The sequence below is a fragment of the Polistes fuscatus genome, unplaced genomic scaffold (genome assembly GCF_010416935.1).
Source record: "Polistes fuscatus isolate 324 unplaced genomic scaffold, CU_Pfus_HIC Scaffold3, whole genome shotgun sequence".
In the NCBI taxonomy this organism is placed as follows: Eukaryota; Metazoa; Arthropoda; class Insecta; order Hymenoptera; family Vespidae; genus Polistes; species Polistes fuscatus.
Window position 1 is genome coordinate 8,453,061 of NW_025113107.1, and position 26,948 is coordinate 8,480,008.

General features: G+C 32.6%; 1 protein-coding gene across 1 annotated transcript in view; it reads left to right on the forward strand.

The window, feature by feature from the left end:
• LOC122519845 overlaps nt 1-26,287 on the forward strand; it is a 79,886-nt gene extending 53,599 nt beyond the window's left edge. The window contains exons 2-10 of the mRNA XM_043639596.1: nt 10,584-10,895; nt 12,374-12,510; nt 14,936-15,136; nt 16,563-16,906; nt 18,857-19,076; nt 19,504-19,809; nt 20,160-20,801; nt 21,032-21,762; nt 21,866-26,287. Of these exons, the coding sequence (XP_043495531.1) occupies nt 10,595-10,895; nt 12,374-12,510; nt 14,936-15,136; nt 16,563-16,906; nt 18,857-19,076; nt 19,504-19,809; nt 20,160-20,801; nt 21,032-21,762; nt 21,866-22,238 (3,255 nt within the window). The 5' untranslated portion in view covers nt 10,584-10,594 and the 3' untranslated portion in view covers nt 22,239-26,287. The remainder of the gene's footprint in view (nt 1-10,583; nt 10,896-12,373; nt 12,511-14,935; nt 15,137-16,562; nt 16,907-18,856; nt 19,077-19,503; nt 19,810-20,159; nt 20,802-21,031; nt 21,763-21,865) is intronic.
• The last annotated feature ends 661 nt before the right edge of the window (nt 26,288-26,948 follow it).

Consider the following 26,948-nt stretch of genomic DNA (forward strand, 5'->3'; position numbering starts at 1 on the left):
TATATACCATTCTTAAATACTTGTAACAATATTTAAGAAAAAAAAAGAGAAAAGAGAAGTAATCTATATTCATTAGAAAATTAAAAATAATATATGTTTATTCGGATTTGATAGTTTCATGAATTTCGTACTAAATTGGTTATTTTACTCGATCTCTATCAACGTTAATAAGGTTTCCAGTTGACTATCAATAGGATCATTTTACATGATGCTTCTCAGTAACGAAAGAGGAAATTAGTTATTAGCAAATTTGGTGATTTATTGGGTAAGTACTGAGTTGCCTAGAAAGTTCGTTTTCACAAATTAATATTTATGAATACCCTCTTAACATTATAAGAAACCCAATAGATAGATAGCAAATAACGCTAAACTAAATATCAATTTAAAAAAAAATGCGAAATATATTAAACACACTATTATATACCATTCTTAAATACTTGTAACAATATTTAAGAAAAAAAAAAAAACTAGTGTGCGTACTTATGTACGCACGTAAGAAGTTATACTTCTTTGCCGTACCAAAACGAACATAACCTCAATAACCTCAAAAATAACTTCAAAAAAACTTCAAAGAAAAAAATAACTTAAAAAAAAAATAATAATTATTATATATATAAGAAAGAATAAAAAAAGAAAAAGAAAATATCAAAATATAGATATCAGTCCACACTAAATATAAAGAGATATATTGAATTACTTCACGCGTCAACAGCCATGGCGCGGTTACAGCATTAGTTCTCGCTTCGATCATTTAAGTAAAGTAGCGCTGAGTACGATTAGTATTTGGATGGGTGACCCGCTTGAGAAAAAAAGGGGAAGAAGAAAAGAAGACAACTTCATGCCGTATACTTGAAATTGCTTTGCCGCGCGTTGTAAATACTGACAAACTTCATGGTGTCGTTTTTCCAGACGCTCGGAACAAAATCACTCCCCATTACATTTTCCCAAACGCGCCAGAAGAAGTATAACTTCAAAAAAGGAAAAAAATAGAAAAAAAAAAGTAATCTATATTCATTTGCAAATTAAATAATCATAAGATCACACATTAAATTATGAAAAGATTACAAAAGAGAGAAATACTTTCAGTGGAAGTATCTTAACCGAACTAAGGTCGTAATCACTGGCAAGGAAAGAATTCGCTTTTCTCGTAGATGTGCTATGGCAGTAAGATAGAAAGAGGAAAAGAAGTCGTAGATTAATCAGGGATATCTAACAATCGCCCTCTTCTATTCTTCGCTTGCGAGCTACGCTCTGAACGAACGAACGAACGAAGTTCCATCTCTATGAACGAATGGAACTCCCTGAAGGAAACAGAGAAAGAAAGAGTGAGAGTGGGTGGGTGGGTTGGAGGGAGGAAAGGGGATGTTGAGTTGAGAATAGCTTGCACGAGGAAACTGGTAGGAAAGGAAATGTGTGAGAAAGAAAGAAAGAAATAAAGAAAGAGACAGAAAAAGGAAAGAAAGAAAGAACGCGGCAGAAACTTGAGCTGGAGGCTGAGTAAAACACGTTGGAAAGAAGAAAGCAGAGGCAAGGAGTAATAAAAAAGGAAAGAGAGAGAGAGAGAGAGAGAAAGAAAGGGGACTGTTCCTGGCACGTAGACGTGGACAACGATGACGTCGTAGGCGACTAGGATGCCTGCTGCAAGCATAGGTCGAAGTCCTCCAGTAATCTACACACGCTCACGTACATACATACACACATACATGATGATACGCATATGTATTTATGTATATTCTAGCTGACTCTCAAGAAAGAAGAAGAAGAAGAAGAAGAGGAAGAAGAAGTTGGACTGCTCGGAATCTATTTATACATATAATATATTACACACACATACACGCACACATACATACATACATACATAAAATCTTTTGCTTGTCAGTGATATATGATGAGTGTAAAAGTGTATATACACATGTATGAACGTGTCGTACCAATAGAAAAAGATTACAAGACTTAGATAGGATCCGAATGATGTCAGCTAGAACTGACCAATGTGTTCGTTCATCTTGTTTTATCTATCAATCTATCTTCATCTCTATTTCTCTTCTTTTTAGATAGCATTAGTTTTCCTCAAGACAACGTCGTCTAACAATCGTTGAATTCAAACGTTGAAGGATGGGGGAGGAGGGGTCAGGGTCGATTGATCCTTCTTGATAACTAAACTATAAACTAAGTTGTGCGGGAAGGTTTAAAGGGATTGAAAACAGGATATGGAAGAGTATAACGAAAGGGAATAAACGAAGATGAATGTTTTTTAATATAAGGGGAAAGGATCTTTTGATATTCTCACATTTTACAAGGTCAAATTGTTCTACCTTCCTCTCAGTTATTTTCGATTGATAAAATAAAGAAAGAAAGAGAAAGAGAGAAAGAAACATCAAATAATGAAAGGAAACACGATCGATAAGCCAGCATGTCGAACAGTGGAAACAAGTAAAAACTCGTCGAGCTGTCGTCGTTGAAATTTCGATTCCCGCGCGATTCGAATTTCTATTTTGAAAATAACATCTCTTCCATGTTTCCTCTCTCTCTCTCTCTTTTTCTGTCTATATATCTGTCTATCTATCTATCTATCTATCTATCTAGACTAGCTAGCTAGCTATCCATCTAGCTATCCATCTACTACTAGTTTTCCGGGCATCGACATCGTCATATATATAAATCCATGTATATATGTATATGTACGGTATCCCTGTAGATTTGGGGCTGCTCCCGTTCACTTTGTCTTACCGAATCTCACGTTCGAATGGGATTCTGCTATTGGTTGAAGCGAACATTGTGGTGGCTTCGTCGAAAATCGTTTCTCGTCACGCTGCTCGGTCTCCATTGACAAACCCTTTTCCCTTCCAGCTCGGAGACCCGAATGGTACTATCCCTCTCTCTCTCTCTCTCTCTCTTTCTTCTTTCTCCTTTCACTCTTTCTCTTTTGGGTTGACGGTAGCCCGCGAGCAGAAGTCCATTCAATCTCCACCGGCCAAAATATTCGGCATTCAGTGTGGCAATGCGTCTGGAATCCACCAAGGCTTCCATAGAAGGGTCTCTTTTTCGTCTATATATATATATATATATCTTTCTCTTTCTTTATCCCTCTATCTCTATCTTTCTCTTTCTTCCTGCCAGTTCACTAGTATATACGAAGTAACACAGTATCCAGAAAACGTTTCTACCGCGTCGTGCGTCCCGCGAAAAGGTTAGACGAATCCGGGGAAGGGAATAGTGCCAGAAAAAAGTAGAAAGTGGAGAAAATAGTCGGACACAATACCTAGCCCCGAGGAGAAAGAGAGAGAGGAAGAGAGAAGGAGAAGGAGTAAACTGGCTTTGCCAAAAATCTTTCGATAAAACTTTTTCTACCTTCAAGAGAAATAAAGAGAGAGAGAGAGAGAGAGAGAGGGGGGGAATATGGGTTTGCTATGACGAACCACTCTTCCATTATTTTGCCAGACTTATAAAGAAAAAAAACATCGATGAGGTAAAATGATCTAACTTTCCTCTAACATTCATCAATTTTTGTAACAACTTTTTTCTTGTTTCTTTTTAGAAAGGTCAGGAAAAAGGTGTTATTGTGTAATCGTAATAAATTAAAAATTAAATTAATCAATGTTGCTATTAATAACAGAAATATATATATATATATACGTGTTTGTATTTTTTAAATTTATATTTTCTTCAATTGTTGAACTTACAGTGTGTATTACAGTATATAACTTGTATAAGTTATCAGAATACATAAAATATATCAGAATATAGAAGATTAAGTCAAGGGTGCTCAAACCTTTACAACGACCCTAATAAAAAGAACCCTAAATTCTAAAACATAAGCATTGAACAGTACGACCAAAAAACGGTACTACCATCAAATAACAAAATAATGGATGGTCTTACTCCCTTAGATATATGTCATAATAAATAAGATCAAACAAATTTAGGGTGTTGAAATCTGTATAACCATACTAGGGGAGAATACAATAAATATTAATGGAGTAAAATTAAGTAACGGACGAAAAAAGAAAACTCTTACCATTATATTAGAGATAATTACAGACAAATTTTCGTACATATAAATTTATATAGCAAAAGAAGTTAAGAAGAAAAGAAATATAAGGACATAACAATTTGGACGATTCCCTCAGCACGATGATAAATCGTTGAAACGAGCAGCAGCCAAGGTTGTGTATCAACCAGTAGCGAGGAGAGCAAGCAACGAAGTATACCACTATTTCTATCTCTTTTTTTCTCTTACTTGGTAAGAGCCTAGGAAAAAGAGAGAGAGAGAGAGAGAAAGATAGATAGAGATAGATAGAAAGTAAGGAGTAGGGTTCTTCTTCAAGCACAAAGAGGTTGTAGGTACTCGAGCCAAAAGCCCCAAAGTCGTTTAAGACTGCCAGTCAAATAACGATCGATACTTAACCCGGCCTCGAAAATTCACCTAATTCAACCTTCGATTCTCCTAACCGATGCATTTCGATCAACTCATGTAATCATCCTTTTAATCGTCATTTTTTGGAAATGACTATGAATTAAATAATCTGAGTAATGATTCGTAATAAATGAGTTCAATTGTCATAGAAACCATTTTGCCATCTCGTTCCTGTTTTTTTCTTCTTACTTTTTCCTCCTTACGTTAATAATTGTCAATGTTCTAAAATCTATTCAAATAGATAATTAGGTATATAATTATTCTAATAATTTTCATTTTTTTGTTTTTTATTCTTTCTATTTCTTCCTTCATTCCCGTATTCCTGTGTTTTGTAAATCAGTCTCGTCTAAGTTTATTGTTTTATATTTTTTTTCTGTTCCCTGCAACAAACGTCCTACCAGAGTTCCTATTCTCTCTTATGTTAATCTTCTTCTTATTCTTCCTCGTGCCCCTTATACCCCACCCCACCACCGTGTTTCCTTCATTTCTTTCGTTCCTTCTTCAACCCGATTACGTCCCAATTTCGCATCGATGGAAACTCCAGTCGATCGAAGACTCGCATCCTCTCAATCTGCAGTCGATTTTCTTGTGCACCGACCCAATTTCCAGACCGATTCGGGCAATTTAACCTAACTCTCCTTCTCTCTCTCTCTCTCTCTCTATCTACCTATCTATCTATCTATCTATCTCTCTTTCTTTTCTAAACCTTACTCTTTCTCTTTTTCTCTCTTTTTCTTTCTCCGTTCGCGTTGGATCGTCGAAAAGAGCACTTTTTCATAGTTCCTACTAGTCCGCCTACTCTTCCTTCTTTTATTCCTCCCACGTCATGGTCAAAACCGATTTCCAAGGTGATTACAACAAGATGGTTCGTATCCTCCTCTACCCCTTTTTACTCCTAGAATGTATTTTACGTATGTATCCACGTATTTCTACCGGATTTCTACAAATAAACTAACATTTATTTATTATTTTATTGTCAATTTTGTTAGCAATCAATGACAGAACTCATTCTAATTAACAATAATCTTCAATCTAATTGTCCTTTATTCTCGTTTCTTTTCTTTTTTTTTTTTTTTCTTTAAATAAAATTCAACTTTATATTTTCTCTAAGTTAGCATATTGGATACGATAATTAAAAGCTACGATTTTATTCGATCAAATTTTTGATCGCCATTCTTCAAACGATCAAAATGCGTTAAGAAAATTTATAATCGATAAATCATTACTTTACAATTGAACTCAAATAATCGTTTCAAATATTTTACTATCCGTTATATAAAACATTGAATTTATTCATTTCTAATCTTCGTTCCAGATCAGCGTTATTTGATCAAACTCAAAAATAATCCTCGATATTTTTTCTAATGAATAACAAATAAAAACTAACATTTGTTTGTAACATTACAAGATGTCTATCATCCATTGCGTATAAAAGAATCGTGCATGCGTGTACCGTACGTGAATTCGCGTGTATGTGTAACTGGGTTCGTCTGCGACGACAATGAGTTTGATTACGGAACTAACGATTGTATACAACGGCAAAGCGAATTTGCTACCCTCATCTCCCCTTTTATCCTTTTTCTTTTATTTTCTTACCTTTTCTTTGGCCCTATTCCATGGGACTGATTCGAAGAAGGCTTTCCCTAGGAGAACGCGTTGATTTTTGACGAAAGATGGAACACACGAAGGGAAAGAAAATAAAAAGAAAAAAACCATGCTCGGAATCCTCGAAAAGTCCGAGAGGTCCGAGGTTCAGAAACGCGCGTGATTGGCTTATTGTACGACGACGACGTCTCGTGCGAGTTACGAATGAAGCTTTCTTAAAGTGAAAGCACACAAATAATCTTACCAACAATATACGATTTTAATCGATACTTTCTTTCCAACGTTGAAAACATTCTTCCATGTAGATAACGTCGAGAGAATTCGTTCGAGAGATATTTCGGTTTTATTACATTTATTTAAAAATAAAAAACAAAAAAGAACAGAAACAAATTTTTCCGAGATAGGAAAGAAAGAATTTTTATCATTTAACGAAAAGAAATTAAAAAATACAAAATATGTTTAAAGTAAAAGTATGATGAAAACTGTGCAGTAATTTCGAATCGTATGTTCTTCTATTTTTTTTTTTTTATTCTCTTTAGTCTCTCTCCTCTCTCCTCTCTCTCTCTCTCTCTCTTTCTATTTTTTTCTCTTTATCTTCGTCTCTCTTTTTATGCCATAAAACCGCAAGGCAGATAATTTAAAGCTCGATGAGTTAAAAAGGGAGAAGCTTTGGTAAAGCACCATCAACGTAAGAGAGAGAGAGAGAGAAAAAGAGAGAGACTGGCGAATACCAGATGGTGTGAGAATTTGAGTCATAAAAAAGAGAAAAAGAAATAGAAAGGGAAAGAGAGGGGGGAGAGGGAAAAAGCAGTGGGAGAAAGCAGGAGGAGTTAAAAAGGGTGGAAGTGGGAGAAATAGTGGGAATGAGAAAAAGAAATAGAAAACGTATATCCACCGCAAAGTTTTAAATTCGTGCAACGTCCAACTGAGCCGTTCGTACAATGGGCCGCAAAGTTTTATCTGAATATGACAGAAAATCCGGTCGCGGCTTATAAACATTTTTATATATGTATGTACATACCGCGGAGGAAATACTGGGAGCTACGAACCCAGCGCATTAATTAAACTTTATGCACGACCAACGAAAAATAAAAATCTATGTGTATATACATATATGTATGTATATGTATGTATAGATACATATTACATGTAAATATATAATATATATATATATATATATATATATATTTTATTTGCATATATATGTGTATATACATACATATATATGTGTATAAGTTTATAATCCGTGTAAGCTTTTCCATAGTTTATTTTGTTTTTCTTTTTTTACTCTTTACATTTTTTGTGGCTTTTTATTTATAATTTTCTTTCCATTACATTTTCTTTAAGATTAATTTTTTGTTTTCAATCAAAGTTAATCATTGATCACTCACAATTGTTCGTAATATTCAGTAAAACTGTATTTATTCGAATGTACGACTTGTACAAATCGCGCCTGTAAATTGGCAACACTTTTTATTCGTATGATAATTTGGTAAAAAGTATTTTTCTTACACGTATGCCTGGCTTATTGCCTATCTTAAGGGGCTACACAAATCTCGCAATATACAGGGATGTCTATCTCCAGACATAATATCAAATATATAATATTGTATTTAAATACAAATAAACGGGAGGGGGAGCGGTGGGGGGGGGAAGATTTTGAAAATAAAAATAAATTCGACCGAATAAACAAATCGTTTTCTATATTAATCGAAAACATTTTGTATCAACCATATTAACAGACAAACTTGATAATTCCTTTCTACGTGATGGAAAAATTGTTACGATTAAAAAAAATAAGAAAAATAATAAACTATACGCTTATTATATAATTAATCTATATTTATATCATTATTTGTTTATATATTTTTTGTAAAAGAAATATACATATAGTTGAAATCCTAACGACTTAACGACTCAGAGTCATAACTCGGTACTCGATCGGCCCCAGGAGAACGTGAGTTTCCCAGAGCGCGTAATTTAAGTGACATTCATACTGACTCTCCAGTATTTACTCGCGAAGCGAGGCAGTTGCCGCTGTCCAAATTACCATATTCTACTTTCCGCTACACGTTCTCGCGGGTTTGGCCCAGATTCGCTTCCTCTAACTTAATAAACAGAGCCTTTAACGTCGACCGTGCCACGCGAAAGCACCTTCTTGCTTAAATCTTGTTGCGTTTTATCAGGCTTCCTCTTACCAGTGTTCGTCCAGGGAGATGTATACCGTTTTATTTACTATATTATATATGTATTATATGTATAATACATATATACTTTGATATTAGCCTCTTATATACAAATAAACCCTCTTACTTGTGTTTACGTCTATATGTAATACGTTTTTCATTTATATACGCTTCAGGAAAACATATACATTACTCTTCTTCTTATATTCAACAATTTCTTTGTTATTTATATACTAATATAGTTATCATAAAAAAGCGAGAGAGAAAGAGAGAGAAAAAAAAATGAAACAAAATGCGTAGGTAGTACGAAAAGTAATTTTGTTTTTCTTACAGAGATTTTTTTGTAATCACGTTCACCGATACCAAATCTTGCTCATAACTTCAAAATCATTTTACAGTAGTTATTAACTATTATCTTTTCATTAACTTTACTTTGATCATATATTTTCTATGTCAATTATTGCCATTATATACGCCCATACGTATTTTTTTTTTTCTTTCATTCTTTCTTTTTTCTACGCTATGTACTCCTTTTTATTTTTCTTCTTCCCTTTATTTTAGCGATTCACAAAGCCAAGTCCGCGTCATGAATGATTGAACGCAAAGCGTAAAAGGGTGAGCTGCAACTTCTCTTCTCCTTGGAATATAAGTATAAGGGTGAGAAGCATAAAAGAGGACGTACTCTGCACGTTCTACGTCGTGCTAACGATATCGCTAAAAATTTTCTTTTCGAATTATTCGACACGTATATATTTGTTTATTTATGATCTAACAAAAAAATAGAAAAATCTTTTATAGTATAAACGAGAGTATGGTCAGACATTTTGAAAAATGACAATTTTACTTAACAAATGTCTGACCATATAGAAACCTCTTTACAGAACACAGAACTTTTATATTTGATTCATTTAAGAAATATTTAAATATTATTAAAATATTTATTCCGAATAAGAACATAAAATATATTTCTCTTACTTTTTGAAATTATTCTATTTGAATTTAAAAAGAAAAAAAAAAAGAGAATACTGCAATGGTGCTAATTTTTCATTTTTTCTTACGATGCAAATGGATTAATAATTACTGAACCTTAATTTGTTATACCTAGGGGAATATTTTTAAAATCATAAATATATTTATGCCAAATACTAAAGCATAAAATAATTCTCTTACTCTTTTTTAAAGTTTTCTATTTAAATATAATATGCAAACAAAACTTAATAATAAGAACATTATTTATCGTTATTATTTAAAATGCAAATGGATTAACAATTACAAGTTACTGAACTTTAATTTATTTTTCCTGGAAAATACTTGAAAAGTAGAAAAATATTTTTCCTACATTTTATAAGATGTTTCTATAGTATTTAAATATAAAACAGTACATAAAGAAATAGAAGGACTGTAAGAAGCATTGGTGGAGAGAAAGTGAGAAGGTAGAAAGATCAGAGATAAGATTAAGACAGATTGTAGGAGAAGAAGGGAAAGAAGAACCGGTGAAGTGGTTGAGGGAGGTAAAAAAAAATTGAAAAAAAATGGATAAGACCAAAAAGAAGTAGCTCAGGCATGATGCAAACAAAAACAAATCTTGAGTTTATATTATATATTATATTATAGAATTTAAAATTTAATTGCTCATCTCTATAACCAAGTTCATTTACTAAACCAACAGGCTATAAATCAATAAATATTCATTATAAAACAAAACAAAATAATAAGATGAATACTTTATTCTTTCTTATGATGCAAATGAATTAGAAAATAATGATGGTATTTTTGACAGAAGGAAAAGAAGATGTTAACATTTTCCTATTAAAATATAAAAAAAAAAAACAAAAAATTAATTAAAAAACATAAGAAGAAAATTATGTTATTATTCGTTATGATGCGAATAAATTACACAATGGATTATAATAATTTGTATTATAGTTTTGACAGAATGAGAGGAGGTTTAACTTAAAAAAAAACATAAAAAAGATAAGAAGGAAATGATGTTATTCTTTCTTATGATGCAAATGAGTTAGACAATGAATCTTATTGCATATTGTATGTGTTTTACAGGGTGAGGGGGACAATAATGATGGTATTTTTGACAGAAGGAAAAGACGATGTTAACATTTTCCTATTAAAATATAATTAAAAAAAAACAAAAAATTAATTAAAAAACATAAGAAAAAAATTATGTTATTATTCGTTATAATGCGAATAAATTACACAATGGATTATAATAATTTGTATTATAGTTTTGACAGAATGAGAGGAGGTTTAACTTAAAAAAAAACATAAAAAAGATAAGAAGGAAATGATGTTATTCTTTCTTATGATGCAAATGAGTTAGACAATGAATCTTATTGTTGCATATTGTATGTGTTTTACAGGGTGAGGGGGCATGTTGGTGTGCCGGCGGTTGCTGCTGATCGCAGCCGCGATCGCGGCCTCGATCGAGATTGGCTCCGCTAGTTATCGTTCAAGCATATCCTCGGACAACCCTGGCAATCCTGGAACGACATCATCCGAGGTATCCTCTAGTAGCCCGAAAACGAGCGGCTCGTCGACCGAAATCGCCGAGACGATCGTTTGCAGACCGTCCGAGTATCTTTGTGGTACTGGCCAGTGCGTTGCACAGGACAAATATTGCGACGGGGAAAATGACTGCGGCGACAAATCCGACGAGCCACGATATTGCACTCGTAAATATTATTTTATATTTATATATATATTATAATGTATTTATTCATTATTTTTATTTTATTTTACGGGATAAAACCATACAAAGCTTACGAAAAGAGGTCAGGTAAAAAAAAAAAGAAAAGAAAATAAGTTACAGAACAAATAATAGATAGTTACAGAACAATTGATTATTTTTATAAACGAATATGTAATAATTTTTTTTTAATTTCTTTGTTTTATTTAATGAAATTATTTAAATTGTAATTTTTTTTTTAAACAATAAAAATCTTACAAAATGAACATTTCTTTTCTTTTAATATTCTATTATAAGAAGAGGAAAATATTCTTCTTTTAAAGAAGTTTGTATTCATACGTATAAGGAAGAAAACATATTTTTCATATATTTTTAATGTTTCTTGATGTTATTTTTCTTTTTTCTTAATATTTTTTTCCTTATCAAAAAAGGAAATAGTTAGTTTCTTTTCCTTTTTTTCTTCAAAATTTGTTGTTTAAGGGTTCCTAACAACCATCCACTCTTTTTTGCATTCTCTTTGACGTTATCGTTAATCTATGTTGTACGTTTGTACGTACGTGCATGTGAATGAAATAGAACAAAAAGGAATACGGAAATGTCGACGTGCATAGTATACAACATACACCAATCAGACAAACGTCAAAACTCGTAGTTGTCGTTCGTTTGATTTTTTTTCTATCTTTCTTTCTCTCTCCCTCTCCCTCTCTCCCTCTCTCTCTCTCTCACGATAAGAACTGATCTAATTACGTCATAGCAACGGTCAGCGAAAATTCGAGCAGCTAGGTGATATCATTCGTCCGATTGGATTTCGACCGGTCATAAATGCAGTTAAAATTCTATCGGTACACTTGGACGAATCGCGAGTGAAATTTTTATGAAAGCTAACATTTATAAACACACACACACATATACGTAGTACGTGCATTCTGTATGTGTGTATCTGTGTATGCATGTACAAAGATATCTATGTACGTACATAGATATCGTTTACCGTTCATAACAAGACTCTGCGTTGTTATTAGTTTTAGCGCAACCGGGTCGTTCGTTATTAACATTTCAAAATCGAGACAAAGCAATAACGTCATATCGTGAAATTTTTTTTATTCATTCCTTTCTCTTTCCCTTCCCTCCTTTACCCAATCAGCTTTTTCCTTTTTAAACAACACAACAGATTAACAAACAAATATAATCGAAAGATTTGATACGATATTTTGAATCAATCGTATAATCATTTTGTTTAATTATTAGCATTGACAAAGTTTAATTAATGTTAAACATAAATAATCATAATTTTGTTGATTTTTAAACAATTTGTCAAACTTCTCTATAATTATTATTATTATTGTCTTTTTTCTTAATATATCTCTGTTTTTGCGGTATAAAATTTGAAACGAGATATGAAGTTGAAATTCGAATGTTTCATAAAAGAAATGATCTTGTAAAGGAAAAAATAAATTGTTCTAGCATGCAACCGAACGCTGTACGGTGATGTCGGTCGGACGTACAGAATGGAAGTCCGTCGGCCGAGGAAGGATCGACTGCCATTCTTGTGTCATCTCAACTTCACTGCCGCCGGTTCTGATCTTGGTGATCTAGTTCAGGTCAGGACAACGAGAAATATCTATACAAAATATATTACAAAAACGCATGATTTCTTTCTATCCAGTTATTTATTTGTTTTATTTGGTATATCTTTTCTTTTTTTTTCGGTTTTTTTTTTTTCGATTTGGGTTTACATGAAAGAAAATAAAACGAGTCAGGATGACAAATATATAAAGGAAAACATCAACAACAAAATTTGATATGATTTGAAAAAAAATATCTATCTAGCGCCTATTTACAACCTTCTTTTTATAATTAAACTATAGTATTTAAAATAATTGAATTCTAACAATAATAGATCCTATGAATGTGTGATATGTGATTTTATAATAATATTAAAATATAGTAACTTTGATAATAATGAATTTATGAATATATCTGACGCTTTTAGTAAAAATAGATTTTACGAATAAAATTTTATTTATATAAAGAAATCATAAATAAATGTTTGCATATATAAAAAAGAAAAATCGAATAAGAAAAATAAATATGTGAATAATAAATAGAATAAAATAATACACAGAACGTTTTTTAAAATTCGCCTTTTGTTCGAATGATTGCATCCGAATTTCATGGAGTATTTTTGTCTTTTTTAATTAAATTTGTAATATTGTCATCTCTCTCTATATAAGGTGACAGTATAAATGATAAAATAAAATTTATTATATTACTATTTGATGATGTTCTATTTCTTTCTCATAAAATTTCCAATTCTTTCGTATTGTATTATTGTATAAAATAAAATTTCATTGTATTAATTCAATATAATTGTATATCTTCAAATAAATCTTATCATTTATTGTCTACCTTACTTTTGATTTACCTTGTATAATGGATTTTGTTATCTTCGTTGAAATTTCGTTGATATCTTCATCTCGGTACCTGTCCACTTATTTTTCTTCCTGGCTAAACGTACAAGGCGTCTCAAAATATACAAGCATAACTTTAAAGGTAGTTTCGATACGTTAAAATAAATAAATTCATACAATCATGCACCCGATACGATCATGTTCCCGAAAGACAGCCATTTTTTATAACACACGTTATTACATAATTTTCATAGAAACTATTCCAAGTGACTAATTTCGGTTACCAAACGTCAAATCATAGATCTTCTCTCTCTCGTTCAAAAATTTGATTGTAAATAATTGAAGCAATCAATGAATAAAGTATTATAAATTAATAGAAGACAAAAGTAGCTATAATTCGGAAAGGAGGTCATATCGGGCATACGATGAACTTTTTTTTACATCTTATTTTAAAGTACACAAAGAGAGAAACTTTTGTTTATTTCTTATTTTAAAGTATATAGCCTTGAAGTTACGTCCACGTATTTTGAAACGCCCTGTATATACGTAGGTATAATAATACATATGTATACGTTGTAGAAAATTAAGGAAACGCTGACTGTGGGAGTTTCAAGTGAAAAGATACTGTCACGGGTCAGACACGGGCGTCGCCCGAGGTTCCTGGCCACTCCCGTTAGAATACCGAAAATTTATTGTTCCGTTTTCTCACGATTTTCATCTCTCATCTCTTTTCATCTCTCTCTCTCTCTCTCTCTCTCTTATTCTCTTTTCTATCCGCTAGGCAAATTAAAAGGGTTCGCGTGCCAACTAAAATATTCCCTCACCTCGAATATTCGCCTACATATATTATATGCGCCTATTTATATGTATATGTGTATGTGTATTTGTATTAGTATGCACATATATTTACGCGCCCGCGTGTATGTGTGTGTGTGTGTGTGTGTGTCTACGAAAGGTGTCCTTTTTTAATCTACAGGGTAGAACGGTAAAACGTAGCCAATCGGAAATTTCTCGTATAAAAATATTTCATCATGCCAATGCATTTCGTAAATTTGTTTGTTTCACTGCTCTCTCTCTCTTTCTCTCTCTTTCATTTAATTTACCGATTGTATTCGAACCTTTTTTTATATGAATCATCCTTCCTCTCCTCAATTGGCGAACTCTTCGAACAAATTCGTGCGTATCGTTTTTTCTTTTTTATTTTTTTTTATCTTTTTTGTCGATTTGAAGTACTTCACGAAATAGACGTCCATTTACCTAACAGATTAAAATGGATTTTCCTGTACGTTAACCAGTTTCTCTCACACACACTCATATGTAACATAAACAAATTGAATAGTAAACAAAGAGACACGTTCTATGTTAACGATGAAATAACTTTCGTAAATGGTAGAAATTGTTTTCATTTCTTTTCAGATTATATTTAATAACTAAAGTAATTTATACAAAATGGGAAACCCTTTGATAGCTACCTATGATAACAAATTATAAATAATAATAATAATAATAATAATAATAATAATAATAATAATAATAATAATAATAATAATAATAATGATAGCAATATGTATGATCGAATGAAATAGTAAAGGACGAATGACATTTCCTTTTACAGTTAACGTTCGACACGTTTACGGTCGGTCGATTTCAATCTTTCACGTCGGAAGGATGCCCGGATGGTTTCATGAGTATTCGCGAGGAGGGTCGTCCAGCGACAGGTGGACAATGGTGTGGCAGTGCTTGGGGTTACACGGTCTACTACAGCGAAACACCCTCCATCAATCTCACTCTTTACTTGCAACGCTTGCCCGAGGAGGTAAACGAGACTTTCTTTAGATCCAATGCAATTCCAGGTACCACTCTATTCTTACAGACCTCGACAACTTATTTTCTTATACCTCTATATTGAATGAGTCAACAAAAATAATTACTCAAATAAATTCTTTTTAATTGTATTGAGAAATATTTGAATGAATTATTTAGCATTGAACCTTTTGCAATTCAATCAATTTCTAAATATGATCTATCAACTTTTTTACGTTATCTCGGATGAACGTTATAAAGTTGATATAACATCAAAGAAAAAATATCTGTGATTTTCATTTGATTAATTATCTGTTATCTCAACTGTTCGCTGTAAAGAATTTATTTGGAATTTTATACAGTTGATAATTCCGTCTATAAGTAAATTACGTAAGTGTAGTAAATATTCTGTCAATAATAAAAAAAGTAAAATTATTATAACTGTCACCGTATCGAGTGACAAAAGGTTAGGGGTGGAGTGCAAAAGGTTAAGGGACGTTTAAGATGGATTCAATTTGGTTTCTTTTCTTAAACGTCAAGATGAGTTTGTGTTATTTTTTAATATCACGTTATTGATGATGAAAAAACGAGTTCATTGATGACTTAGAATTGATTCAATAAAATACAAATAAATGAAATTGTGTAAAATGTTAAAATGCTACATAATTAATTGTAACATTTGTTGAAATAACTGATAATTAGAGAATTATTTCGGATAATAATTTTTATCGAATTATCTAACCGAATAGTAATTAACATACTTATTTTAGTAAGTTATACTTTATATATAATATTACTTCAGATAGTTCGTATTTGTAAAACAATGTACGTTTTAAATTGGTATTAATTTATCGATCATTCGAAGCAAACTTAATATCCTAACAATAACGAACTGAAATAATTGTTAACAGAAATTAAAGGTAGAAATAATTCTAACAAAAAATGTAATGAAAAAAAAAAAAAGAAAAAAAATATATTATCGCGATAAGGAAACATGAAAATATTATAATATATTTCTCGTTAATGTATTAAATGTTTAATCTATTCGATCAATCTTTTTATTCAAGAATTGATTTACGATAAACATGATACAAAATTTGAAAACAAAATAAATGAGATTATTAATGATACGAAATTATATACGCGTATTGTAATTGAAGATGAAACGTTTCATCTTGAAAGAGGAAATTACTTATCATAGCAGGAGAATAATTTCGAAGGATCCTTCTCATCGTTGATCAAATTATTCCAATTAATCCATCTCAATAATCTTAGGAAAATGAAACGGGCAAGTAAGGAAGTAAACGAGAGATCGGTGTAGAAGGAGAGAGAGAGGGGGGAGGGGGGGAACGAGGAGAGAGAAAAGGAAGAGAGAAAAGGAGAAGAGAGATAGAAGATAATAATAGTTAGAAATTGAGGCTAATAATATTAAATTTTAGGGGATCGGTTACAACTTCGACTTCCAACTGTCGTACAAGTTTCTCAGACGAAGCGAAGCACACCTAAGGTATGGGAACACGAGTATGGCTACTTGGCGAGGTGAACTGGTAAATGGTACCTACTGTGATCGCGTATTAACGAAATGCGACACTCGTGCCTGCCGGCTTCAGTCACCGAACTATCCTGGCGTTTATCCCAGGAACGTCACCTGTTACTATCGCGTTGAACAGAATCGTGCACCTCCTGGGCACAGAGCACTTCTTGCTGTCAGTCAACGTAACAGTCACAAGATACACATCAAAGATCAGATTGTCAAATACGATAGAAGTCAACGTATACTTAGGTAAGTTATTTTTGTTTTCTCTAACTCTCTATTTCTCTGTCATACGTTTGAACAAACAGCTGATTAAACGATTGATCGAAATTATACGAATTTTATTGATTGCCAAAGGTAAAAAGGATTGTTTAGTCACATTTTGCATGTTTTTAACCTTCCCTAAGAATTGAATTTTTCGATTCAGTAATAACAAGGTCATTATGATTTATTGCGATAACAGAAATTTGTTTCTTTCTGGTCAAACGATTTAGTTTAAATTGTATTATTAATATGTTTCTTAACTTTTTGTAATGATTTTTTAAAATAGAAACATCATTTTTATGTTGGATTTCAAGTAAATGTTCGCGTGTTTTTGCAGAGGCCTTGTAAAAATCGATTTTTGGAACAATTATGTTTTAACTTTAGAACATATATATTTTTAGTTTTTATAAATCACTTTCCTAATAATCACCTCATTCAGCAATTTATTTTATAAATAAGGGAAATCGTTAAAACAGTTATTATCCACTGACAAGGATAAATCAGTAAATTTGATCGTTAAATTTGAACGATCGAAATAGCTACTTTCTAAATTTTTAGTTCATACGATCATTCTATTCAGAATTAGTCGTAAAAATCTTACCAATTTTATCATATCTCTTGAACTATTAATAAATAAAATAAAAATTGGTTATTTTAAGATCATAGTGCTGAAGACGATGATGAAGATCTAGTTATAAATGATTCGAAGAAATAATATAATAGGACTTGTTCAAGTTGATTTATTAAATATACATATATACACTCTAATATAAAATAAATTAAGGATAATAACGAGCAAACTATTTTGTTCATCTCGAGTATCCGTGATATCGACGAACGTTAATAAAAGTAGGTCGATAGTTGTGATGTTAAGTACTAACTAAGTATGTACTACCATTGCAAACACTGAAGCAGGTTTGTACCGCGATAAATCATAAAAAATAAACCTTTTTTTCCTTCTTCTTCTTCTTTTCCCTGTTTTTTTTTCCTTTTTTTTTTTGAATTTTTCAAGAACTGATATCATGGAAATAGGTCAGTAGGTCTAGTGTCAACCCTTTCGAGCAATGAGTTTTCCTAATGCTAACTAACCACGTAAAAGTGGTATACATTTCGTAAAAACATTAATATACGACCTTAGCATAATCTTTCTTTTCATTATTTTCCCTTCTTATATCTATCGAACAAAAAAGAAAAAAGAAAAATCCCCGAAACAGCACACACGGTCGCGTGGAATGAGACGATGAGATTGTAATGACAATAATTATAGATATGAAGTATAATAAACGATAATTGTCATTTATAAAATGAAAGCTTACTGTCGTCAATAGGAACGAAAATTTCAATTACTAGATAGAACGTGTTGCATAATTTATGCGACGGGCCAACGTAATTCGAAATTGGCGGGACTTTTCGTCCTATCTAAAATATACGAACGTATGTATGAATATGTGGCATTGTATACGTTTATATATGTGTATATATGCATATGTGTACGCGACCGGGAATTTAAAATCGAATTAAATTTCCCGCGCATATCATACGTCGCGCTCAATAATAAATCTTCCAACGTTCCTATAAATGTATAATCGGGTTGTCCAAGCTGCGAGTGGGAAAGAGGAGGAGAGGGGTCGCCGATGTTCTAGTTGATGAACAAAAATGTTCGAGGAGAATATAATCGTAAAAAATCGGCCTCGTTTATCCCATCGTTTATTTACCTACAAACGTTGATAACATACGTACGAGAACAATGGCTGTCGTTGCCATTACGGTTTCTCGCTAATTCGTTTTCCATTTGATAAATAAATTGTTTTAGAAAATAATTGTACGCTTTTTAATTATTCGATGTGTTAAATTGCTCAAAAAAGAAATGTTGATTTAGTTCTTATTTTCTTTTTGTTTCCTTTTTGTTTTGTTTTTTTGTTTATTTGTTCGCAGAGTTTGGGATCAGTGTAATGTAGTACAAGATTACTTAACCGTATACGACGGTGGCTCCACCTCGGATAGAGTCCTCGTGAGATTGTGTGGAGGAGACGCAGTGCCGGATATCGTCAGTAGTCACAACACAATGCTTTTGGAATTTCACACCTCGCCATACGATAATCCGTTTCACCCTGTTCCTTTATCGTTCCTTCCAGGATTCGAGCTAGAAGTTCAGGTGAGATTTAACATTTTCTATTTCAAGCTTATTCCTTTTTTCCTCGACGTCTTTTTTTGTCCTACGTTTCAACGAGATTTAATACTTTGTTGAAAATCGAACAAATCCGACAATAGAATTAAAACTCCTACCCGAAATTGAATTTTCCCTTTTTCGCGTTAACACCTCGACGTCTGTCACGTTTATTTCGTTTCGAATGATTTGTAATTATTACTAACGTTTTATTTTAAATTGAAAATAATAAATTGATCCAATTTGTATATTCGGTTAAAAAAGTATTTATTTGTTGAAATATAATATGAAAATATATTTCTCAAATCCCAAAGGTTATTTTAAAAAACACTTTATATGGATATATATCCGTAAGAGTTTAAAGTTCGATTTTATCGGATATATATCGTCATACGAATTCATCGAAATCTCTTAGGTGCTATTCGTCGACGAAAAATCCCGAAGCTTCGTGAAGGAGAACGACAACTGCGACTTTTATATATCGAGCGAGGAAAGCTCGTTGGGAATACTGGAGAATCCAAAGCACTCTCTTCCGCCGAATACTACTTGCCGTTATCACTTTCAAGGGAAACTAAACGAGATCGTTTGGCTTTCCTTCGTCAAGTATTATGCCGCCAGTGCGGAACTTGCTGCGAATCTTCACACTGGTGCAGATTGTAACGCGAAGTTGCTGATATGGGATGGCGATCATGCTTCGAATAAGCTTGTTACCACCCGAAAGGTATGAAATTTCGAAGGAGTTGATTGTTCGACGATACGTGATCATATTTTAGAGTATTTCAAGAACACTTTTCTCAGATTTCGAATTATATTTCAAGTTATATTGAGATATATACACCGATACATACATAAGTATATAAAAACAGTTAGTTAGGTCTAATTAACTGTTAACAAATATAACATATCTATTATCAATTGTTCTCAATAATCAGACCGAGATATTTTTCTAAGAGAAAAGTTAACTCGTGACTTGGTCACGTGCAACCAATTTGGGTTCAGTAGAAATCTTACAATATCTAAATTGTCTTTTCCTGTACGGACTCGTTAACTGATGAAGTATTATTTTTTCAGAACATCACACTGATGGGCCAATTTTGTAAAGACGACGTACCACGACTTTGCGATCACAGTCTTCTACGTAATAGCAGTCGTCATACGCGTCCTTGCAGTTTGACCGAGAGTTACGTTTCCACGGGAAGGGATCTCACCTTGGAACACATTCTACGTCAAGGAAGTGCTCTTTATCCGATAAGCTTCGTCTTGCGTTATGAATTTGTGCACGAGGCCACATCCTGTAATCACGTTTTCTCAATGATGTCTCCAACTTCCTCTTCGTCTTCCACATCATCATCATCATCATCATCATCTTCATCATCATCATCATCATCTTCATCTTCGTCTTCGTCTTTACCTTCGTCTTCGTCTTCGTTATCTATCATCTCAAACTTTGGAAAGTTCACATCTCCTAAGAGCGTATTTCTCTATGGTCGAGGTGGTACGCAAAATCTCAGCTGCGTCTATAGATTCGAGTCCGAGCCCGAACATAGAATAGAGTTGTCCATTGACAGAGCTTCCTTCGGTGATAAGATCTGTTCCTCTTACATCGATCCACTCGTCAATCGATGGACTTGCGATAGACGTATTGGCGGGCCAAGAAAGTTTGGTATTGCTGAACTCGTCATTGCTGAGTATCCTTGGCACGAGGTTGAATTGGTAAGTCAAAGACCCATGAAATATAAGCTTCTACGTTTCCCTTTGATTCTTCCCTTTCCGTATATATTTCAATAGTTATATAGGACATCGATTAAAGGATATCTAATTTCATTCGAAAATATACCCAACCCATTAAACGCGTATTGCAATTACTTACTTAACGATCAAAGAATTGAGATATTTAAAGAAAAATAGGATCCCATTTGACAAAATGTTTTTCCTGTTTACAGATACGCGACTGTTTATGCTCTAACGTGAGTGAGAGGATCATTTTGAGGAGTCTAACGTCGAACGTCATCGAAATTAGGTTTACAGTGACACTGATGAACGTCACGCAAGATTACAGAGATTACTTTTTCGAGGGAGAATATCGTTTTATTCCAATGAATACAGAAAACAGTGAGCAAGGAGGTTGCTCAACGAAACTCGAAGAACGTCGATTGCGTGGTACCAGTGGTGAGATATCACTTAGAAGTCCATTACCACGCGTGACTCCTGGTGTCGCAGCTGTCGAAGAAATTTTATTAAACACGGAAGATTTAACAGCTACGCAATGCGTTAACGAACCCTGGCTAATTGAGCCCGAGGACGCGAGAATGAACTTCCTTTATTTACGAACTGCTGGCTATAGCATTGATCTCGACAACGTTGAAGCATGTACCACTCAAAATCGAATAATCGTGTACTCAGCAGCCAATACCAAAGAACGCAGTGTAATCTGTCCAGAAGGTGGAGTGGATAGCAGCAAAACAGTCGACTTCTTCTCCGGTGGTTGGAATTACAGTGCTGTTAATGCTAGCGTAGCAATGCAACAACACTCTAGAAGCTTCGTCGTTGAATTCCTGCAAAGAGAACCTGGGTTTTATGCCGTTACGTGGATGGCTATCTCCAAACGAACACCTGCGTCCAGTTTTGGTTCCAACGCTTTTACGATCTTACCTACAGAGGAGTGTCCTTTTAGGTATGATAATTAAAACATATTATTTTATAATTTAGACACTGTAGAATCAAAAAATGATGCGAATCAAATTGTAAATTTGATATTCCTTCTTCTCTTTTTCTAGGTGTCCAGAAATACATGCGTGCATCAGCCAGGTCCTTTGGTGCGATGGTGTTCGTAACTGCCCTTCAGGAAACGACGAGAAGGAAGAAAACTGTTCGTATCGTTTCGGGCCAACGTTATTTTACATCGCCATTGGTGCCGGTGCTCTTGGTGTATTCTTCGTCCTTTTACTGGCTACCGGTTGCCTCAAATATTGCCTCTCTCGTCACAAAACACGAAAGAAGAAAAAAAACGTTGCTCTCAATGTAAATCATCACGTTAATCATACCCACCATAATAACGGTTTGACTGGAAGCAGATTAAGCGGACGTTACAATCTTCCGACACCACAGGAAATGTATTTGGAAAATTATGGGAAAGATAGTATTTGTTGACAATACGCCATTACTAATATCGAGACCACCGTGTGAATAGTTTGGATTTTTAATCTGCCTATCTCGCTGACAGGAAAACGCGTCAAAAATAATAATTATCGACGGCAGATAAAAGAAAATGAATAATAAAAATAATTATTGACGACAGATAATAAAAAAATAATTATCGACTGAATTATTATCGACGAATAGGTATTTACAAAAGTTACCACTGAATTCAATTCTTTATGAAAATTTGAAAATCTAATAAATTTCATCACCATAAACGCACAACGATAAATTTTTAGATCGTACTCGTCTAATTTCTCTAGCAACGTTCAGAGAAATAAACGAAATAACGCAGAAATTGTTTTTCTTTTTTTCTTTTCTTTTTTTTTTTCTTTTTCTTTTTAAAAACAAGAAAAACTAACAATAATGATCGTCAAGAAACAACACCCTGGACCGTCGTCTTTCTACTTGTCGAGTTCATCTAGCGTGATTTTCACTCTCACGAACACAGAAACCGACCAAGTTCCATCATCCTCGCAAAAAGGAAGAATTATTATTATTATTATCATCAGTGAGCTCCGACTTAATAAACTTAAATACGCGTTTTTTAGTAAATCATAAGTGCGAGCTGTGAAAAGTGGTGCAGAAGATAGAAGCTGTCGACGTAATCGTCTGCTTTTTACCAAAGAAAAAAATTGCCAGAAGAAAGAAACACAGGAAAAAAAGAAGGAAAAAAAAAAGCGAGAGAGAGGGAAAACGAGGAAAGGTGTGGTAGTTTTAAAAAAGAAATCTTTTAAAAAAAATCTCGTCCTCTGAGAATCTGCCAAGAAATCCTTGTTTTTAATAAAAATAAGCAAACGAAAGAAAATAAAATTAAAAAAAAAAAAAAAATAAAAAGAAATAATAATAAAAAGACTCAAAAATGAAGCGTATCATTTTGAAGAAAGAAAATGACCAAACAAAATGGAAGCCATTTTCCGCAGCTTTTTTCTTACTCACACGCGACAACCATTTTCACGATCTTTTCATAATAATATCGAGAAAGGATATATATTTTTCACTCTCGTCTCTTCCCCAATCTCTCAAGAAGTCAAAGATTAAAAAAAAGAAATATTTAAAAAAAGAAGACGAAAGAGAAAAAGAAAAAGAAAAAGAAAAACTAAACTAAAGTAAAGTAAACTAAAAACTACAAACAAAACGTATGTCGTCATCTGTCGATGTAGGCACCATTTTGTAATCATTGACGACCCTACGAAACACACTCGTCCATAAATACTTACATACATACTTACATACATACACGTACACACAAAAGCACATTTAAAAAGAAAAGATAGAAAGGAAGAAACCCATAACACACACACACAACACGTAAAAAAACATTACATGATTCCTATTATACCTAATCCAAACTTTATAATCATTTAAAAGCGACTGATATTAAACGCATAGATAAATCGCACGTGTATTCTAGGTTTGATATCGATCGAGCAAAGCTTGAACCGACCGGTAGAGTTGGATGTATAGTTAAAATATTATTATTTAAAAGAAAAAAGATAAAAAGAAGAAGAAGAAGAAGAAGAAGAGAAAAAAAAGTAAAGAAAAGAAATAAAGAAGAAGAAATAAAAAAAAGCAAAGGATCGAACAAGTTTTCGAATCCAAGTCGACAAAATTGACAAGTTAATGTAACATTCTCGTGTTTATAATCACATGCGAGGTAAAATAAAAAGAAAGAAAAATATTTACATACTCTTCTCTCGTCGGTTAGAACCGAACGATAACGTTTAGAAGAGGACTATGATCGAATGCTGTGATAGAAGTAAGCGTATCAACAATCGCAACAGGAATTTCTTCGCGTGTTTACTCCTCCTTTTGCTTGCTCCTCTTCTTCCTCCTCCTCCTGCTCCTCCTCCTCCTTCTCTTCCTTTTCTCAAATTTTAAAAATAGAGAAGGACCTTCTGATCATCACCGAATGACGATGAAATATCGATCTTTCCTTATCCTTTTTCTTATCCGATCGTTATCCAATTAAATATACACGTATATATATAATATACAATTATATAATTATATCTTTAAAACGACACTCGTCCCTTCTCCCTTCCCTCCAAAAAAAAAAAAAAAACAAATATAAACGATCGCAATCATCTCGTTTGGTATTCGCCAATTTTTTCTACATCGAACGAGAATTTCTTTTTTCCTCTATTTCGTATTATTTTTAATTTCTTCGTTTTTTATTTGTTCTTTTTTCTCTTCGGGAAAGAAACTAGGACGGTGTCGAAAACAAAACAAAAACTTTGATAATTTGACATTTTTATCTTTTTTATTCGACGCGTCAAAAAAGAATAATCGCTCGACCAATTTAAAAATTGAATTACGTGTGTAGCCCCGAACAAAAACTGCCAATTTGTCCTTCATATAAGACTTGTTTTTAAAAATTTTGATAAAAATGTCTACGATATCGTTGCGATCCTCTTATATATCCTATTATTATTATTATTATTATTATTATTATTATTATATTCAGGATAAAAGGATGATTTTAGTAATTTACATATCGAGTCTTTGAAATGTTTTCCGATATTATCCCCATTTTTAACTATTTGTTTACTCGAACTACTTACCACCGGCCGATAACTCCTTACCGACGACATTGATTGGAATCGCACGGAGGAATTAAAGTAAAAAAGAAAAAATAAAAGATAAATCGTTGAGTCTTAAACATGCATTAAAGTCTTCGATCATGGATCGAGTCTTCCAGAAGAAGCCTCAACGGTTAAGTAAATACGTATGTAGTAATATACATATATACTTATGTATTACCTGTGAAAATATATCTGCGACCTCTACGCGACTATCGAAACTATTGTAAAAAAGAAAAGGAATAAAAAAAGAAAAGGATTAAAACACAGAGGAAAATAAAAATAACTGCCGTTAATCGTAAAACCAAAAATGAGAAACTATCGATCGGTAAATCGTATAGTCCGTTTAAGAAACCAAAACTGAAAAAAGAAAAGATAAATAGAGAGAAAGAACGATCATCGATTTATACAGCAAATACAAAATGGAAAAAAGATGAATATTAAAGGGGAAGAAAAATATTAATAAAAACTAAGAAAAAAAATTAATAAAAATAAAAAAATAACGCATCGTCGCGACATTTGACAGCGACAGGATATAAACGCATGCATGTATGTAAGTACACGAAAAAAATAAATAAAATAAAATAAAATAAATAAAAATAAAAAATAAAACAGTAGCACCGAGACATGGTTTGCACACGTAGTAGAAAGAAGAAAAAGGAAAGAAAATAAAAAAAAAAGGAAAAATCTGTTCCTTTTAGGAAAAGGAAGAAAAAAAAAATAAGCAACAACAACAAGAACAACAGGTGGTGAGGCAAGAATTATTTGAATCAATGAGGGGCCTTGATTCAACGATCTTTCTAAGCAGAATCCTTACACGCTCTCACACATGATGATGATGTACTTGTGTAATTTATCGTTATTTATAATTTCAATAAAAACAACCACAACGATATCGTTGAAAAGTTGCCCACGTTTTTTTGTCAAGTTTGACTAACCGATTTGAATACTTTTCAATTATTCGACGACTCTTGAGATGTACATTATATATTTATTTATGTGAGTAAGTAAAGTATGTTCAAAGTAACATTATAAGTGTAAACGTAAGAAATATGGTTTCTAATATGTACTCATATGAGTTTTTTTAAATCTTTTTTTTTAATCTTTTTTTCTTTCTTTCGTTACAACGCTCGTGTCGCTCGTAGAAATACTTTAACTAACTGAAAGAAAACTATAAGTCTTCTTTCACGGATTGCTTCGATACACCGAACATCGCACCCCTTTTGGCACTTCGTTCAAGAAAAAAAAAAGTAATAATAAAAAAATAAAAATAAAATCATTGTAATCGTTGTGTCGACGAAATGGTCTAATCGTGACCGTATATCTGCTAAATGTATCGATTTCTGCCTTTCCACTGGAACGATTACTTTTCTAGAAGACGTCTTGAATTTGAAATAAATTTTACATTGACTAACGAAACTTTCCCTTCTTTTCTTCATTTCTTTCACTTTTTCATTTTTAAATATGTATATTAAGTATCCTATAGATAATTTGTTTCTTCTCAGTTACACATAAAAAATTTAAAAATTGCTCTAACTTAAGTTTAAACAAAATTATAGGCTAACGTATCGCACAATAAGACAATGACGTATATTGTAAATCTTCTCAATTATTCAGAAACGAATATTTTATCTATTTCCAAAATAATTTGTTGTTTAACTAAACATTTATGAACTTTAACATTTTATATATCATAAGAAGAAATAGATTATTTTTAAACCACCCTGTACTTTCAATATTTACTTATGTATGTTCATTGTAGTATTTCAATGCTGCTTTTCAAGATGACGATCCATAAACTTGAAGAGCAAATTCAGATTTGTTTTACAGGATACCTTAATGGAATAGAGTCCTAACTAAACAACTTCTTAAACGAGTAGATGTCATAGAGAAATCCATGACTTAATCAAAGGAATAGAATATGAATGTAGGGATGAAGCTTGTTGATTAATCCTTACTAGTTGTTTAATTTGAACGTTATCCATATTCTATGTCCAAACAACGATCCTAAATCAAAGATACTTCAACATATTCCCAAATGATCTCTCTCTCTCTCTCTCTTTTTTCTTTCTTTTTGTTT